Here is a 20,000-nt window from a genome sequence, read left to right as displayed (position 1 = left end):
AATAGAAATGATGACCTGATTTAGCTGAGAAACCAACAAAATGTACAGTCCTATCAAATTGTCATGATTTGACAATTTATACCGCTGATATTTAGGAAGCTAAGACCCGTTTATTTCAGACTTCGGTTGTAGAGTCATGAATCCTTACATCTCCAGATCTGTCACTCATTATAGTTGCCAGGATTATATGAAATATTGATAGGCAGACATACTTGAATTTCAAAGATTTAACTTTGCTATCAGCAAGTCAGTAGTTGAAAGACATTGGTTGGAGTTTTTTTTCATTGTTTCTTTAGTGTGGAACATTTCTTAGGGAAAGTGTTGGCCAGGTGACTCTGTTCCAAGTAATAGGTTCCGAACCTCTGTTCTTAATTAGAAAGGGAAAATTAGCAACGAAGGGATAGAATAGTGTTGAAATAGCTTTGTTTTGTCAATTGCTCAACAACCCGCCCTTTGTTCTTTTCATTTCTTTTACTTTAATGACATCATTCACAGGAGTAGTAATTATTTCTTATTTTCTTTCTTCCTGTACGGTAATTAAATTACCAAAGACAGACTATGTTATGTAAATGCCAGACAAATCTCATTACTGGAAGTACATTGTGGCATGGAGCCAGTTGGGAAAAAAAGCAAGGCAACATAACGTCCAGGCCAGCCAGCCAGCCAGCAAGCCAGCCAGCACACAAACCCTAACCCTAAAAATCCCACCCCCTATCACCCTCTTTCGTGTTTAATCAACACTGCAAAGTAAGCTAAGAAAACAAGTGACCCTTTTAGGAGACTTTGGAGATTTGTAAAGGGCAACTTTGGAGGGCAGTGGTAAAAATAACAAAGCATAACAAACATGAAAAAAGGAATTTAAAGTTAAAGTAGTTGATGGTTGTTTAAGTATTGTGTGTGTTTTAAGAGTATGTCAGCCAGGTTTGGTTTCACTAACTTGTACAAGGGTAAGAGAAAGAACTGTAGAGAGAACACACTGGAAGGTTACAATACTTGGATAACTAATTGAATCTCAAATAGCAGTAATTGCAGCACCTTTGTCATGCTAATGTAAGCAGCTATCTAACTCAGCTTAATAACATCCCCACTCCATGCCCACAAAGGGTATGGATGTGGAATCCAAAGCTGTCGTGTCACTACACTCTCTCTGGTTGGCTTCAGAAAAGGTATCACTTGATGACCATTGTGGTATCAATTGTCCCCTCAATGTCATAACACTATACCAGCTTGTTTTTAGTCCTATAATAAATGCCCCCACCAACCAACACACACCATGTGGATGTCCTCACCGTCATTCATGTCCTCAATTTACTAGTCCAGATTATAAACATAGGAGCCAAGCACTAGGTACAACACATCTAATATTACAGTCAAATATGTTGGGCTTTATTCATGTGGCTGTGCTGGCAACCTTATCTGATGCTATGTCTCATTTTGTACATGGTAAAATGAAAACAGAGAGCAACCCGAGCTGAAAAAATGTTGTATGACAGCATTGTTCTGATAGTAATGTACCCATGTCTGACTTGTAAATCCATTACACCGGGGAGTTTGTACAAAAATACTGTATGATTCTTATTTGTCCAATGTTAATCATGACGAGTGACTTGGGAGTCCGAGTATAAAACAGAGCAGGTAAAGGTATGTCAAAATCCTACTTTGTGGTGCCGGCTACATAACAACAATAATCTGATTTCAGAAGTCCGCTATTACACTACTACAGATATTAGTTTTGAGGAGTTTTTTTTCCCCTGATTGGTTTTTTCTTATCTTCACGTCCTCTGTCACGTCTGATGTTTCAGCATATGCATGAAGATTGCCACGCTCTGATGATGTATGGAAAGAGGATAGATCTATGTATAATATGTATCATTCAGTTTTAAAAAGCACAGTGCGATACCACTAACTTCATCTGCTGATTTTAATGCTTTCCCGATCTCAGTTTTCGTACAGTCATGAAAATAACTGTCTATTCATGAATGTATTGAAGGAGTAGGTCTTGTGTATACTTGGGTCCGAGGCATAATATGATACCGTGTCAACATGGTTCGCCTATTTTCAAGTCGTTGTATGTTTATGTTTCCTACTATATTTACCTGCCTAGAAATAACTGTTTTAGCACAGTAAGTGTAAAAACCACCCCCACAAAATCAATGTCGCTTTCACAGTGTGATATCCTGTAAACTTAGTAGAACTTGTCATTCAACAGGTGGGTGGTAAAAATTACAACAGACCGAAATCTGTGTATGGTAATAGTATATGTGTTTGACCATAGATGTTGGCGAGAAATCGGTTTGACTATGTATGAGGAGTTCAAATAGAATTTAGATATCCACAGTACCTGACTATTTTATTTACACTTTAAAACTTAACACGTCTACCACCTATTACACTACTTAGAATTTAGATTGCATTGCATGCAGTGCTTATGACAATACAGTATATATACAGGCTTACTGGTGATGTTTTAGGAGATTCACATAAGAAGTTAATTCATGAATACACAGATGATAATTAGACTTTGTTTATCAACAGTGATAGGTTATATGCAAACATTTTAATTCACACAGGCAGCATACATAGCCACACAGGTACACACACACATACACGCACGCACACACACACACACACACACACACACACACACACACACACACACACACACACACACACAAAAGCGTGTGCGCGCCAACAAACAAACAAACATACAAAACATGTTTGATAAATACAGTAGCTTGTTGATGACAATGTTCAACATGTTGCAGTTAGTAGTAATACTGCAGTTTGGAGAGTTTTAATATAAGCAATTCATTGAACAGTATACATACCAAAATCACAATATATAATGAGTTCACCCAAGTTGAACACATGGGATGGTGAGATTAAAACAGTTGTAAGTATGCTTAATAAAACCACTTGAAGTGATCAAAGTAAAAACTGATTGAAATGAAAATGTAAGAGTTCAAAATGAAGGAATCGTATTAGTATTAGTCTTATTTCAGTAGTGTATGTTTACTGAGCTCTGTATCATTATTGCTGTATGAATCACTGTCTCGCTATCAATATCAAGTCCTTAGTCACATGTAGAGGATAAGAAAGTGTGATCTGTGCAGTTGAATGTTCATTGTAATGAGGTCAAATCGTAATTATGTTCTCCTTTGCGTGGAAGTGTGACGAATCTTTTCATGTCAATTATGTAAGATTACAGCAGGTGTCGCCATAGTAGCCCACTCACCCATTGCCAACTCATCTTTTTTTTTTTACCTCACAGTGATTGATATCTTTTTTTTTTCCGACATTCAAGTCTCTTGAGAGAACAGAATTGTGCGATCTGACTCAGAATGATCAGTGTGACTGTCAGTGTATTGTCCGAGCGGCACAATACGCCGGGACTCGGCAGGAAGGCTACATTGATGTCCAGTCAATTACGTCCAGGTACCCCCGAAATCAGTTTGATTGGCACTGCGTGTCAAGGGGTTAATTTTGTTTTGTCATCACAAGTGTAAGGGGGTCAGTGTAAGAGAATTCCGATGAATCGTTCTGATCCCCCAGTCATTGTCAGTCCCTTTGATTCATCTCTAATTAGCAAAGGAATAAGTCTAGCATGACATGATTGAAATTGCCCGGCTATTATTAGCATTTCTATACTTTTTTCTTCAGTTTTGAAATAAGTGAATTGTAGTAATCTCATCTCTGTAAGAATGCATTGTTTAGCATAACAATGCAAGTGGTTGGGTTTATACATGCTAATGAGACTTGCATTGTTCCGGCCTTTGTGCTAGATGCCTATGATTATGTGATTGTTACAGCTGTGAAAGTTTTCCATTGATGAGCATTGACTCAGCTCATACTACTTGTCTTTCATGCTTGTCCATTCAATGCCGGCATACACAATAACTTCAAAGCTTTGCTATAATTATAACCAATTGCAATGGTATGTGACAAGCAGCTATAAACAAGGGTTTGAGTGACTGAAATAAGACAATTCTCAATCATCTTGTAAATAAATATATATATGTAGACATCTATATATATATATATTCATGGAATGTTGGTCAAAGATGAACGCTGAGGCCGCCCCTGTCATTAACTGTCCCATGAAAATGACATGGGTAATTGCATTTTGGGGGTTGCATGGCTGCCCCCAGGGCCTAAAGTATCCACTCGAGGATGGTGTTTAGCAGGGAAAGAATTTGAAGAGGGTGTCGAATGTCTTGTAGTACAGAACTGAGAGCAGCGCACTTCTTAACGGTTGTTTGCACCTCACTGGATAGCTATTCTATGCATTTGTATGAATCACTGGTATGATGCTTATATGCACCTGTAGTTGTAAGCTTTGCTTGTGAATGTAGCTCAGTGTGAGAGCATTTCTATAAAAAAAATGAGAAAATGGGGAAATGGAAAAAAGTTGTATGCACCTGCCCTTGCCTAAGGTGTTTGATGAGGGCAGAGTACTGTAAGGTGTAGCCATCACTGGAATTGAGTGTGACAGGGAAGCTAGTAATCAAGCAGAGAACAAAGTGACAGCAATCAAGCAGTACTTCTTTTCACTGTGTACTTCTTTCAGAGCTAATGAAAGAAAGTTTACAGCGATCAATACCAATTGGATCTCATTGAAATTGAAGCTCCTCCTCCATCTACCAGTTGAAATATTGCAGGCACAAAGCATTGCAGCATCTAATCCCCGGGTACAATGCCAAGACATCCCTTTTATCAATGTATAGCAATCTGAGTACAATGTGAAGACATCCCCTCTCTTCAGTGTCCACCAATCTCAGTTCTTCCTTTCATTGAGCGTATGTTCTTAAAGATTTGTACAGATTTGGCAGACAACTGGATGTGACCAGAAAAAAAAAAAAAAGGAATCACTAAGATCTTTTGGAGTGTACAAGGCTGTGTGCAATTAGACAATTTGTTGTAAATCAAGTATGGGAATAGTAGACATGCCAGTACATAAGGTCGTCAGTAACTATGTGTCATCAGTGAACAATGCTACAACTGTACACCTATCATTAACTCTTTCAACTCTCCCATGAGAACATGTATGTAGTATCCACAATTCAAACAGCACTCTTTTCACTCACTTTATAGATTCTAACATTCATCTTTAACATCACAATCAGTGTGTTCCAAGGAAAATTCCTTCCTTCCCCTCAACCACTGGTTTACATTCTAGTTAGAATTTGACCCATCATCTAGTCTTTCAGATATGCTATTTGTAAGTTCTTAGTTGTATGTGGTTTTGTAAACACCAATTCATTCACGGTTATAGTTTTTAACTCAGTTCATTCAAATTGAGCAACAGAATTAATTTGTTGAAACAATTTTCCTCCCTCCTTCCCTAACCCCCCCCCCCCCCCCCCCCAGCAAGTTAAACGCCGACCCCATCATCAACTCTTTCTACATGAACGTGTACTTCAAATGACAATTATACATGATGATGACTATTAAAGTGTTTAACATTCGGTTCATTCACATCACCACAATCACTGTGTTGAAGAAAGACATCCCCCCCCCCCTTCCCCCCCCCCAACATTTGGTCCCCATGAATTTGGTTTCAAGCTATCCCTCAACATCAACTCTTTCAAACTGTCATGTGACTGAAAGTATACTGTTATGACTAATAGTGTTGCACACTTGCTACAACTTTAGTATTTCCACTCTTTCCACAGTTAGTGATGCTACCATTTGTCATTTGAGTGAATCATTTGTCATGGAGTGAATGACTTGCACTAGAAAGAATTAACTGGAGCATCATGCGTCCCTCTATCGTAGAACTGTGATTGACAGTATAAACTGTATTATATGAAGTAACCTTGTCTATGTGTACAAACGGTGACAATAAATGAGTGCACAATTCAAAATTATAAATACTAAATACAATGGTGTAAATTTTGTGGGTGGATAGAGCCTTTATGTCTTGGTACTGTCCACCGTTAATTCAAAATTATGGCAGGTCATAACGTGTGCTGTCTGCAATGTCTTTGTATGCGCAGTTATCTTAGTAGTTGTATTGTGTGAGTTACATGTATAATGACAGGCTTGTGTGTTGGCCTTACGGGGCTAAACATGTGTTCTCTGTAAGCCTGTATCAAGTTATCAGAACACTGGCACCTACAACTCTGGCTTTTTCTCTTCTTTTTCAATCAGGCTCATCCAATTTTTATGATAATCTCTTCAGCGAAATTCAGAACAGAAAATTCATCTAATCAGTTCAACTTAATTTCTCTCTCTCTCTCTTTCTTTTTTTTTTTTGCATAGGGAAAGTATTAAAGTAGTTAAATTGAGAAGAACAATTATTGATTATAGTGATGGAAAGAAATTTGATTGTGGTTGTTAAATTGATGTCGTTATAATCACTAGATTGTAATGTGTTTTGTAATTAATAACCTCTTCTGTTGATTAATTCCCATGCACTGGGAACACAGCATGTAAGCCTGTCTCACTCCGTCCTGCTAGCTCAGGTGAACAATATGTCTCTCACGGCCAGACCTTCATAAAAAATTTATATGTATCTATATCGATGTGAAGAAGTAGCCATTGTGAGTAATTACCGTGATTATGGATAGTAATGAGAGATGATTAAAATATGCAGAGCTTTTGTAACATTGGTAGTGACTCCCAAGCTGATGCCGAAACTCTTTTGTATGGCCTGATTGGCAGCCTGGGGACACAGGGTGCTGAGAACATGACAGTACTCATATTTCTCATAACCACCAATAAAATGGAGCTCATAAAACTTGCTCCATTTGTTAATAGAATCATAAAGGTTGTCGTACAGCTGGTGCCGGGTTTGGATAGTGGCGACCATATTTCACAGTACCATTTGTGCTGAGTGAGAAAAGTATTGACAATTAATTAGAGAAAATATCAATATTGAGGCTAATGTAGTTATTTTGTGACAGTGTTGAAGTTAAATGGATAACAGTGGTTATATTATTTCAGTGATTTGAACTTGAACTTACCATGATCAGATACTAACTTGTGCATTCAAGTTTGCTTATATTGTTGGTCTAAAATGTGAAATTATTAAGTTAACTTGACCTCTATAAATTCAGTTATTTTTGTAGGAACTCAGATATTGACCTGTCAGCAGCGATTCTATAAATTCAGATATTTTGTAGGAACTCAGATATTGACAAGTTAATATGAATTCTAGAAATTTTAGTTATCCTGTAGCAACTGAGATATTGACCTGTTAATATAAATTCTATAAATTCAGTTATTTTTGTAGAAACTCTGATATTGACCTGAATTCTATCAATTAATTACTTTTGTAGGAACTCGGATATTACCAGTTAATATGAATTCTAGAATTTTTTGTTATTTTCATATAGCAACTGAGATATTGACCAGTTAATATGAATTCTTTAAATTCAGTTATTTTTGTAAGAACTCAGATATTGATCTGTCAACATTGAATCTATTTCAGTTATTTTTACGTGTTCACTTTTTTGGTATTAATCTGTGTAAGAGTTAATGAGATGGCTCCGTTGAGATTCACATTTCAATTCATTCTTTTTCACTAAATCTAGACCGAATGCATGATTCTAAATCAGCAAACATGTCTTTGCCCACTACTCCATTGGGAACTTTCAAAAATTGATGAATATTGTCTTTACCTGTGGAAACTTGATACTATAGGCGTATGGTATTTGTAAAGTTCACTTGCATGTTCTCTCATGTTTTTTTTTTAATGACATTAAATCTGAGATGTCTTGATCTTTTTTCATCCTAGGGCCAGCCAGAATATCAATATCAATATCTCAAGTTTAAATAATAAGTAAAGTCAAGCTGCAACATCTTTAAGAGTCAGAAATCGGAAGGAGAAAAAAAAAGGAAATAGCCTTTTGAGTAGGATAACTGGGTATCTGTTGCCCTCTGTATCATGTGATTGTAGTAAATCTGACAATGATGAGACAGCTTTTCAAGGAAGAATAGTAAAGGGTTAAGCTCTTTGACCTTAGGTCAAGTTAAATATCCCCGGGACAAGTTCTGTTCCCGCTGCATTTGTAAGTGGCTGTGTTGCCATTAACAGGTGTACACAGCTCTTTGACTAAGAACTTTGGTGACTGCAGGTAACACTACTTATAGAAGATCATACGTGCACTCGTTGAAATCGGTTGATAAAAAACACAGAAGATGGTTGTAGGCTTTTGAACAAGTTACATTTCCTGCAGTATTTCATTCCACAAGTTAATAGTATGAACTGAGTCAGCGTATTATCTGATCTTAAAAGAGACTAAATAATAGCGATTTAAAGATTGATGACTTTCGGAGGATATACATTTTAAGTTGCTCTCCCTGATACGTATTTTCAGGGATAATAAAGCGATGATAAAAATGGCGAGAATTTTTAACTACTAGTATATCGATTGTATTACTACAGTAGTCTCCTATGCAGGAAATCACTCTTAAAGAGTACACATAACTATTACATGATTTCGCTTAAGTCTGCCTCTGAGAAAAGAAAATGGAAATGGCAATGTGATGTTTAATTTGACTACATGACAACTTTTCAGTGCTGAATTTTAACAGTGAATTACATGGCTTGAGTTTCTGTGTAGTTTATAAAAATTGCATCCCCCTCCCCCTCCCCCTCCCCCTCCATCTCCCCCTCCTTAAATATATACCTATAGATACAATGTACCATTAACTTTGTAGATGGAAGTGCAAAACTTTTTTTCATTGGTAGTCCCTAGTGGGCTACCAATTACAGAGAGTGGTAGCCCAAGGATGGGTGACCAATAGTCCTATATTCCTGAACTGAAAACAGAGTTCCTCTATTGGAAATATGTGTGTTTTTAAAAATATGTTTATGTCAGTAAATGTTCTATTCTTTAAATAATTGCATAAACAGTGAAAGCCTGAATGGGCTACTAGCTGCAACTTATGGTAGACCCACGACAAGAATTGGTAGTCTGTGGACACAGAACTATACTGTTAATTTCTAGCCCTGGAAATAGAAGTTTTACTGTTCAACCAATCCCTTGTTAGATAGTCGTAATATATTTGAGTTAGCTGTCAGACTTGTCCACTTGCGACCTTTAACTAACATCAATAATACAGACAACTTCAAGGATGTATGTGTGTGTGGGGGGAAGACTACTGAATATTACATACAAAAAGTGCTTGAAGTTGTAGTAAAATTTATGAGTTATTTGTGTGAATTCTTAACTTTGTAACATCCCCATGCTCAAGAAATACTTACTTCATTTGTGTGTTTTGGGGGGTTTTTTTGCCATGAAAATTTGACATTTGAAAGAAAATTGTGTTTTATATCTTGAATGACATTTTTTTTCATTTTTAAGAAAACAAAACTTTGTTGAAATTACAGAGAAAACAGAAATGTATTTACTGTGATTATTCATCATGAGTTATTTGAAAATTGTCTTCGTAATAATTGGATGGTACGTGATTGATACACTTGGTACTGTTCTGCTGCCCTCAGCCATTGTGTTGCTAACCACTCCTACCGACGGCAGATAGAAACAAAAATGACCGAGTGTTCAGCAAAATAGAAAGATCAATATCATTGTAATGGTAATATGTAGGATAACGTGGTACCACTTTTCATATCATTCTTCAAAAATAACTGTAATTCAAATAAATAATAATTCAAATATGGTTTTATTTACACAAGAAGCCCCATGATTAGATGTCACCCAAAAATCACCCCACCCCCACCCCATCACACCCTTCCCAACTCCCACCCCCCTCCCCCTCCCCCACTCACACATTGGTACATGCAAATCTAACTTTAAATAATCTTTGTCTCTCAATGAGCAATATGAAATAAAAGGAAGAGAGAAATATGAGGTGAAGAGAGAGAGAGAGAAAGTCTTTGTAAACGTATGATAAACTGGTACCAAGAAATGAAATAATCCTCTTTCATCTCTGTGTTACACGCTCTTTTGTCATGCAAATGAGGGTCCTTAATCAGGCCAAGAATTGCATTATACTTTGTGAGAATGATAAAAACTAACTGATCCTCAATATTTTCCATATTGTCAAAAACAGGTCACATCTTAGAACAATATTGACAACATGAGGTTGTAAATAAAGCAATGGTTCACAGCTGACTATTTGTAAATTTTGTATACTGTATCCATTTTTCCATAAGTTTGTTGTTGACTGGCAGAGAGGAGGGAAATAGATGTGAAGATATGAAGGGGGGGGGGGGGATAGCTATAACATCCCATCAAATTCTTTGTGTCTTCTGAAACTTTATCTATATGAGAGAAGAGGGCATCATAGCAATTATTCAACCAATATTGTGTAGTCAGTCATAAACAGTTAATTAGTAAAACAGAGAATGACAGTTATGCAATATGCAGCAAATATGTAGAGATAGAGAGAAGGGATTAGTGATGAATGGAAAAAAAAAACTTTCATCTTGTTACAATTCAACTTTTTTGTATAGCAACTATTTCTCACAAATAGTGTGTATTGTTCAACCAGTGCCAATTACCCCTTCTGCATAGCATACCTAACGTCTCAACTTACAATACAGAAATCATTGCAGAAAGAATCTCAGACGGCCAGTGTTGAAAACAATAACAAGCTTAGAGAATCTTTAACATGACATATGGTCAAACAAAGCATGAAGGGCTAAAGATTTCCCACTGTCACCGTGACAACAGATCCAGGTAAACAGTGAAAGCTAGAATGACTGAAGTTAAGGTATTTTGTTGGTAATTTGCAAAAGGGGGGGGGGGGGGGGGTTAGACCCAAACACATGATTGCATTCCTCAAAACAGTAATATGCAAGAATGTGTGAATAGATGACTAGGATATTGTCTTATCAGATTAAGTATTGAGCATATTAGAGAACTGTTAAGAAGATTTCTGGTTCACCATATATGCTACTTAGGAGGATCCTGACCATTGATGGAAAGTTATTTTCAACTTTGACGGAATTGTGTACAATGTTGTTGATCCTAAAATAACCTCTAAGTAGAAAAGAAATCATACAACAAACACCGTGTTGCTACTGTTCCATGTATGCAAACACATTCCTTAAAAAACAAAAGCATTAGAATTGGGTGCATAGCTGTGTGCAGGTAAACACATAGATTATGAAAAACTGTTCAAAAGTTTGAATGCCTGCAAACAAACTACTCCCGTAGATTTCATGATGTCTCGCTGGGACTTTGTCCATGGATGGGAAAGTTTTATTTGATGAGAATCGTGTTAAAACAAACACCCCCCTTGGCATCTCTCAGAATTTAAAACAAAGTGAAGGTCAATACCAGGCATGGAGAGCTTCTGTGTATGAATTAGTATCACTTTGTCTCCAAACTGAAAGTGAAGTTCAAGTATAAACCTAATTGGCAGCCATTGTGAAGTTCCCTTTTAATTATACCGTCACGGTTCTTGAGTTCTCAAAGCGCTAGGAGATCTATGAGAATTGATAAGTTAGACATTACTTTGAATGTTTCATATTAAATACAAACATATAAATGAGTTATTGGAAGAAAAATAGCTGTAAGTACAAGTCTGACTTGTATATTAACCTGTTTGTTGAGAGGTGTTGCCGTCTCTTATTTTCAATCATGTTACACAGATTGAGTATGTATCATGCATGATGTGCTATGCCCCGATGAACAGAAACTACACACATATGTAGTATCTACCCTATCATTTTATTTCTCGGTTATTGCACTTGTTGCACATCTATCCTCGCACAGAAATATTTTGTGTACAAAATTTCTTGATCAAAGTTATTAATAATACATGCAGTACATAATTTGTAAGAGTTTTGTTTGTTGACAGTGTTTTTTGCCAAGGCGTGGGAACCCTGGTAAACAGACAGGGGTAAATTTGGTAAAACTTGACATAGTTGCCATACATTGTAATATAATTGTGGTGGGGATGGAACCCTGGTAAAATGACTGGGGAACTGAGATAGATTTTACCTACTTACCACACTTAACAAAATCCCTGGTTGATGTAGCGTTCTGACTGTTTTTTCAGGAACTGCTATCTTAAAGTAGAACTCAATAAAAAAATAAAGTATATAAAACTGAATATAAAAATAGTCTTGTCTTCTGGAGCAATGACTCACGTTTCCAAGCTGTGTGCTACAGATATTATATGTCATGTGTATGTCTTCGTTACATGTAAAATATACTAATCTTCTGTTTCTAGCAGTAAACTGCCACTCAATACTGAAAAACAAAATGTCATTCTTAATATTTCAATTTAGCATTTGATTTTTCATGTCTTTGCCAACTGAGACTGTGATGTGTAGAAGCTTTAGTGAATTCGCCAGACAGTTGAGCAAGAATCACCACTTCCGGTGCAATGTGGCATGAAAACTATCATTTGTTAATCGGAGTGTCCAGATTTACACATCTCCCTTTCAGTACCACCGCTGGTATTCTGGAATCGCTACAAAAAGCACTGACGTTGAAAAGTTGTGTTTTCCTCACCAATAGTTTATAACATTTTGTTTTTATCCCCCTATATGATTGCAGGCAACCCAATAAACTGAGAATTGTGTGGACCAGAAGAGGAAGACGGAAAGCCACAGAGGTATAGTTCCCAATCAAACTTTTATCATCGTAAATCATTAATCCACAATTTGTTTGATTTAGTTATAGGTGTTGAGATCTACAGGGAGATGTTCTCATTTTACAGACGCCATAGCAGCTTGGTTATTTTTAAAAAAAAGACTAAATTCAGGTGTATACGTTGATATAGCAATGTCAGGCAATAAATACCTGTACTGTTGACCGTTTTATTTCATTGGTAATCAGCTGTATTGATTTGATTGTGTTGTTGGTTGATTTTGAACAGAGACTGCAATTCTGTTACTCTTAGTTTTCCCAAAGGAATTTAAATTTAGAAAAAGAGATGTGTGTATTAAGAAAAGCACTGCATGGTATTTGGCTATGAAGATAAATAATATTTGAGAAGAATAACATGTCAAGTGCTGAATGGTCAGTTTGCATCCACTTCAGATAAAATATCCAAATGTGGAGTTTGGTAAAAAAAAAAACGAAGAAGAAAAATGAGGTGTGACACACGCACAGTAGAAATGGTGAGAAATACAGATGTCAATCTGAAAGAGAGTATTGAAAATTCAATTCTTAAAATGTTTGACATGAAATTTGTAAGACTTAACTTTGATCTGTTTTCATCCACAGCTGCAAAGCTGGGTGCCCGATATACAGCATCCCTATAAAGGTCACATTGTGTGGAGTGTACCTGAAAATGTGGAGGTCAATGTCACCTTATTCAAGGTAAGAAAGAATTTATCTAACTGTTGACAACATTTGTGAAATTTAGAGGTATGTCAAAATAAAAACAAAACAATGGAAATTGGGAGACAAAATGAGAAAGAGATGAAAAATTAATGAGTTCTTGTGGCACAAACATGAATTTCGGATTTGTACGTTTCTATTTGAAAGATTATCTTAATACCATGTAAGCGTATATCCTTGATTTTTTTGGCAGGAAAATCGTCCAGAGGCTGAATTTGAAGATAAAGATTGGATTTTTGTTGTTGAGGATGTAAGTGAGAATTTGTTTGGAATGGTCAAAATTAGGAAAGATAAGCAATAAACAACTATGGCATTTATAACTAAGTGAAGTTTAAAAAAGTTGTTTTGTTAGTAGGATACTCATCGGAGACACTTAGAAAAGTGGACCGTGATTGGTCTTTTAACAAGTTGTTCATTGGTGTTAGACAATGTATGACCGTGTCAACTTTTGTAATCTTGTTAGTGATTGGCTGTTCAACAGCTCAACAGGTGTTAGATTGTATGAAGCAATCAGGGGGAGGGTAGATAAGCAAGGGCATTTTCAAGATCTCGTGCTTGACAGGCATGTACACACGCACACACATGCACACGCACACATGCATATGACCCTATTAAATGGAGAAGAAAAATAAATTGAGAACGATTTTGTGCATATGTCCTGTTTACAACTATAACCACATACTAAATGTATGTCAGTTATTTGCTAAACTTCACAAGTTTTGTTTTATGTTTGTATGAAATCGTTTTCAAGAGTAGCAAATCAGTAAATTTCCTAACCATAGTTTTCCCAATTTGCTATATAACATAGTAAGTGTAGATTGCTGAACAACCACGTCTTTGTACAAAAATCTAACAACAACAAAAATTTGATTTATACAGTTGAGACTTTTGAAGGTCACACAGAATGTGTCACAAAGTGTCTTCATCATCTGAATTTTGAGTGGAAGCCTACTTTCCATTCAGCCATATGATATGAATGATTACAACCTGACATTATAATACCAGTATTTCTTATCTTGCTCTGAGATGGAAGAAAACATGACTTTGCCAAATCTAAAGATGACATTGCTATGAGAGTAATATGCTGTTTTCTTATTTTCATTGTGTTTATTTATTCATTTCCTGGGTTCAATTGCGCCATAATTCTCTAATTTCTTTTTTGGGGTGGGGGGATGTGATTGTTTCCTGCTAGGTATCCAAACACGGCAAGAAGAAGCTTTGTGAACAGCACATCAACATGAAGCAATATGCCAGCGTCCTTCCTTCACAAACAAACATCAAAATTCCTCTCAAACCTTTGACAAAGAAGTGTGTTGCTGCAGCTCTTAGTGTGACCATATCATGTGTCTTACTGAGAGAGGGATTTGCTACGTAAGTTGCTGTCCACAGGGCTGAATCAGTTCTCCCACTAATCCCCCGTTGCACAGCCTGTCATTGCTGATAAATCATAAATGAGAACATGTACAATATTTGTCTTGCTACAACTCTTCTAACTTACAGTCTACGCTTTCTTAGCTGTACGTAAATCGGAATTGAATGCATATATAAATGTGTAGTTATACACTATGTATACAGTCTGTCTGTCTGTCTGTCTGTCTGTCGGTTGATTTTGCTATGTTGAAAATATCATCTTTGTAACTGTATTCTTTGGAAACGAACATTTGACAAAATTCCAAATGAAATATTAGCAAAATGACTGGATTATGTATACATTTTTTTGTTTAGGTTATCACAAAGACTTTGTTTTTGTACGGCAGAAAGCGTTCTGAAGCATTGCTCATTTTGTAACTTTGTAATAATTTTCCTAAATCCAATTTTCCAACAAAGTAATGGGGGAGTGACATATTTTTGGCCAGAGGCAAACATTTTGTCAACTGAAAATTTAGTCAGTATTCCTCCAATGTAATGTAGGTATTAGTCAATTACTATTGCATACAGACATCTAGGCCAAGGCTAATCCCATGTAAATTACAATGCAGAGACATTTCCTCGTAGAAATGGGCTTCGGTGCGTTTGTCTCCTTCATGTATCCAAGTGATGAGTTCTCAAGAAATAATGATGTGAGGGAAACTATAATGCTCAGCTGAGAGGAGCACACATATCTAGACTCAAAAGTGAGATGATAACTGTACTTGGTTTCCATAGAAACGGGTTTCCTCAAAGCGTTCACATAACAAGGAACATATGCTGGATATTTTTTTAAAAATTTAATTTAGAGAGAAATAGTTAACGGAAAATGACATTGAAAATGAAATCCTCCTCTATCCACATATTTAGATGCAGAAATGAGATGATAATTGTACTTGGTTTCCATAGAAACAAGTTTTCCTCATGGCAGTACCATAGCAAGAAACATATGTTGTTGTTTTTTGAAATTTTGAAAGGGATGTAAAAAGTTGAGAAAATTGTGTGTTTATAGTCAGATAAGAAATGTTGTGACCTCAAGACATTTTGAATGACACAGAACAAAATTTTCTCTATTGAACAAAAAGAGAAGAAGAGAAAACCAAATACTTGAAGGAAGTATGATGCGTTTGCCTTGAATGAGAACATCTTATGTGTACATGAATAGTTAAAGGCGCTGATTAGAGCTGAGAGAGATACTGCAGGGCATCACATAACAGAGGGGGCACCCCATCATTTGGATGTATATGAAGTGTGTTCCCGTCTGTGTTGAATTTTTTTTTTTTTGAAAAATAATTTTTAGGAATGATTGAATCATTGTGGTAAAGAGTTTGGAGTTGACTGAAATTTGGTAGGAAGTATTGCAAAATGAGAAATGAACACATCTGAAATGTATTTGTTGTACATAAATGAAGCGACATACTAGTTCCTACCGAAGATAATATTCAAATTGAAATTGACAAAGTAGATAATTTCGCCATTTTAACCCCGAATTTATATTCCTATATAATATTTTCGTGTAAATAAGCGATGTTTTATTATCACATTTTTTCTCTCTCTCAGTGATGATGATATGCAAAGTTTAGCTAGTATTATGAGCTTTCAACAAGACATTGGAAATTTAGATGATTTCGAAGACGAGGACGAGGGAGAACTGGACCGACAAAACACGTCAGCCAAAATATCGGAATTAGCCAATCAGTATAATTTACTGGGTCAAGATGACAACGTTGGCAGTAATCCGTTCGAAGAAGACGTCAACGAGACTGACCCAAGTAAGAGATCTTGACAGTTGTGCTTTTTGTGACGTTATTTATTGTGATGTCTAACCTGGTACATTAGTGGAATGTTTTATTGTCCTCCCACCAAGCAGAAATATAATCTCAATATGTTAGATTAAGCCTGTTGGAGAACAGAAATTGGAATTCAGAGAGAGAGATATATATATACCAGTTCACAAATTGGATTGTGTGACTGTCAAGGCTTAGTGGGGAAAGTAGGACAATGTACTGCAACTGACTAAATTGACAGGAAGGGATGTGGAACTCTTACTCATAGCAGTTAGTAGCTAACTAAAAGCCCTGCTCTTTTACCAGATTGTGTTTGAAATTATACATTTCTCCCTCCTAATGAACCAACAAAAGGAATTGATCTGGTAAATTAGGAAATTGATGGTGTCCTATTGTTTTATTGAGTAATGTCATAAGGGTATTTTGATGGCCCATTTAGTTCATGACATCGTATGAAAAGGATTGACTGACTAGAGTGCTGCCATTTTTTTTTGACCACTAGGTGCCCTGTTCCAAAAGTGTAGCGTGACGCCAACCCAGCAGACAACTCCTACCACAAGTAGAAAAAGACCGGTCAGAAAGAATCCATTCGATGAAGACAGTGGTGGTGATCATCATACAGCGGTGGCTAGTAGTAACCCATTTGATGAGGAGACATCAAGCACTAACCCCTTTGATGGTGATGCTTATAATCCATTTGAAGAGGCTGAAGAGACAGCTGGTCAAAGTTCAGTCTCAAACAATCCATTTACTGAAGAAGAGCAGGATGAGTTGGACGAGTAAGTCCTTTTGTTGTCGCCTTTGTCACGACTTTCAAATGGTACATACCGCTGACACAGACACAACAAAACAACACTGTCAAGTTTATATAGTTAGTTTGTGTGTCTTTTGATAGACCACAAGTCGCCAAGATTATACACACATAATAAGAAATAAAACGTCTTTGCATTTACACCAACAGCCATCTGGCAGTCACTTGTCTTACTTAGAGACAGGTGTTGTTGATTTGGACGAAAACAGTGATTTACACATATTGTTTCTGCTATGTCTCAACATCTCCTTCTGTTTAGAATATATCCCAATCATAATTTCTGTGAATGATGTAAAACTGTCTTTCATTAGCCTGACACAGTGCACACTCTTAAATTTCCAAGCTTTCTTCCTCCCAGATTTCTAAATTTCCAAGCTTCTTCTCCCAGATTTCTAAATTTCCAAGCTTCTTCTCCCATATTTCTAAATTTTCAAACTTTGTTCCTCCCAAGTTTCTAAATTTCCATACTCTGTTCCTCCCAAGTTTCTAAATTTCCAAACTTTGTTCCTTCCAAGTTTCTAAATTTCCAAACTTGGTTTCTCCCAAGTTTCTAAATTTCCAAACTTGGTTTCTCCCAAGTTTCTAAATTTCCAAACTTGGTTTCTCCCAAGTTTCTAAATTTCCATACTCTGTTCCTCCCAAGTTTCTAAATTTCCAAACTTTGTTCCTCGCAAGTTTCTAAATTTCCAAACTTTTGCCTCTCCATTTATATCATGACATTACTGTATATTGTGAAAATACTGGTATACATTTCCTCAGTATAGTGACATCACAAGGAATTAACTGAAAGGGTAAACAGGTGTCTTTACTTTCCAAATCTCATACTTTCCTCACGTTGACTCTGGTGCCATTCCTTGTAGTAGGTGTACATTTAGAGTTCGCAATGGTGTGATATCTGAATGTTAAAACACAGACCTTATGGCACTAGCAAGGTAATCCAGGTGGTTTCCATATCCTGACAAGTAACCACCTTGGAACGGCGTTCTTACTTGCCTTGACCAACTCCTTGATTCCAGTCATTTCTAGCATTTCCTTTCAAGCTTTTTAGTACTTGACATTTCAAAGTGATCGGGTTACCAGCCAAACTTTTTGCCAACATCCTGGATCAATAAGACTGAAAAACAGTGGTGAATTAGTTTGTGTACATTTACAACACTTGCCTGGAATCTCAATGTAGATAGCAAGTAACAATAAAACAGTAAACAAATCTGAAGATCACACATCAAACCCTACAGTAAAAGTACACATAGATGAAATTTAGTGATAAAAACATAAACAGTCGCACATCAAACCCATACAGAAAAGGTACACATAGATGAAATTTCCTGATAAAACGTAAACAAAAACTATTATCACACATCAAACCACACAGGAAAAGTACACATAAATGGAATTTGTGGAGAGACCACTTCAGGCAAGTAATAAACATGATTTGAATTTAAAAGTGAAGCACATTTGCAGTTGACACTACATGCTATTCACATAGGAGTTAGTGAACAGGAATCAACTTCCTGCCCTTTGATTTTTGTCTTGTGGGAAATAACATCAAGGAGAGTAGTCAAAGTTTGATTCATTGTTGTGATATGGACGTCTCTGAAAAATCACACAGATGCCTACGTACCTGAAATATTGATGCTGTGTGCGTCCTACCCACAAGTATATCCTCTTGAGAGAGTCTAGCCAGGCTCATAAAGGTGTGAAGTCTGTTTATGAACTCACAGACATCGGATAGGCAAAGTCCTTGATATCAGATGAGGTAGAGTCGAATATCTCGCTAGACAAAATACCAAAGACTTCAAAATTGAATTTTTTTACTGAATGATGTATGCTTGATTGATTGGCAGAGATAACCCGTTCTATGAAGGAAATGCAGAGGAAAAGATGGGGAAAAGAAGAGCACCGGAGCAGCGTCCATTGGTCCAGGCAGTAGGAAAAGCAGCGCCTTCCTCCTCCACTCATCAGCATCAACAGCCCTCGCCTGTACAGAGTACCAGAGCAAAAGCAAAGCCTAGTAATACAGCTTCGAGTTTATCTAAGGTAATGCAATTGTTCTAAAAATGTCATTTGCATTATTGAAAAAAAGAATTTCTCTAATCATACATTAGAATTACAGGCATTATAGTTTTAACCGAATTACACAAAGTAATACTTGTATTAACTATCCATTGGTGTATGATAAGCCGACTAGATGTTTAGGCGGATGTAGGAGTACATAAAACCATATAAACGTGTGACCAATCCATACTTCATCCCGGTATTACACTTACTTGCTAGTACTAGTCTAGTAAATTTATTGTATACAGCCATGTGTAATGGGATAACTATAACAATCTTTGGCGTGATCTGAGATGGTAAGACCACATAGTCACATTTCAGGCAAATCCGCTTTCGCTAAATAGTTGATCTGTCATGGATAGAAAGGTGGTAATAGTTAAAGTCCTTACATGTAGTGATCCCATCTCTTCCTCAGCAATTCCCCATGTTATAATAATCTCCTTAAAGAGTCGATGTCACTTGTAAAATGCTCAGAATAACATTGTAATCTGTATAGGTAGGTAGATTCATGAAAAATTAGCCAGTCTTTTTGAAAAGTTGAAGTGTGTAGCGTTAAACTGTAACAGCTCATTCATTCTTCATTTCATCAATTCCATACACAGTCTAATGCAACAGTATCAGTTATAACAACACCACCACCACCTAAACCTCCTCGTGTCAAGCAGGCTGTCC

The 20,000-nt window shown here is 36.5% G+C and overlaps 1 protein-coding gene across 5 annotated transcripts in view; it reads left to right on the top strand.

Annotated features, from left to right (window-relative positions):
- Positions 1 to 20,000, top strand: part of LOC144443557 (EH domain-binding protein 1-like) — a 63,498-nt gene that overhangs the window by 18,474 nt on the left and 25,024 nt on the right. For 4 of the 5 annotated variants that reach the window (XM_078133105.1, XM_078133114.1, XM_078133090.1 and 1 more), the window contains exons 4-11: positions 12,480 to 12,537; positions 13,152 to 13,247; positions 13,462 to 13,518; positions 14,461 to 14,639; positions 16,236 to 16,447; positions 16,965 to 17,241; positions 19,118 to 19,310; positions 19,931 to 20,000. The exon at positions 19,931 to 20,000 is cut by the window's right edge and continues 224 nt beyond it. In XM_078133105.1, the coding sequence (XP_077989231.1) occupies positions 12,480 to 12,537; positions 13,152 to 13,247; positions 13,462 to 13,518; positions 14,461 to 14,639; positions 16,236 to 16,447; positions 16,965 to 17,241; positions 19,118 to 19,310; positions 19,931 to 20,000 (1,142 nt within the window). The remainder of the gene's footprint in view (positions 1 to 12,479; positions 12,538 to 13,151; positions 13,248 to 13,461; positions 13,519 to 14,460; positions 14,640 to 16,235; positions 16,448 to 16,964; positions 17,242 to 19,117; positions 19,311 to 19,930) is intronic. The other variant, XM_078133120.1, reaches the window with a different exon arrangement.

This window comes from Glandiceps talaboti, chromosome 2 (genome assembly GCF_964340395.1).
Source record: "Glandiceps talaboti chromosome 2, keGlaTala1.1, whole genome shotgun sequence".
Classification (NCBI taxonomy): domain Eukaryota; kingdom Metazoa; phylum Hemichordata; class Enteropneusta; family Spengelidae; genus Glandiceps; species Glandiceps talaboti.
The sequence above is the reverse complement of the archived record's forward strand: the minus strand, read 5'-3'. Positions and strand labels throughout refer to the sequence as shown.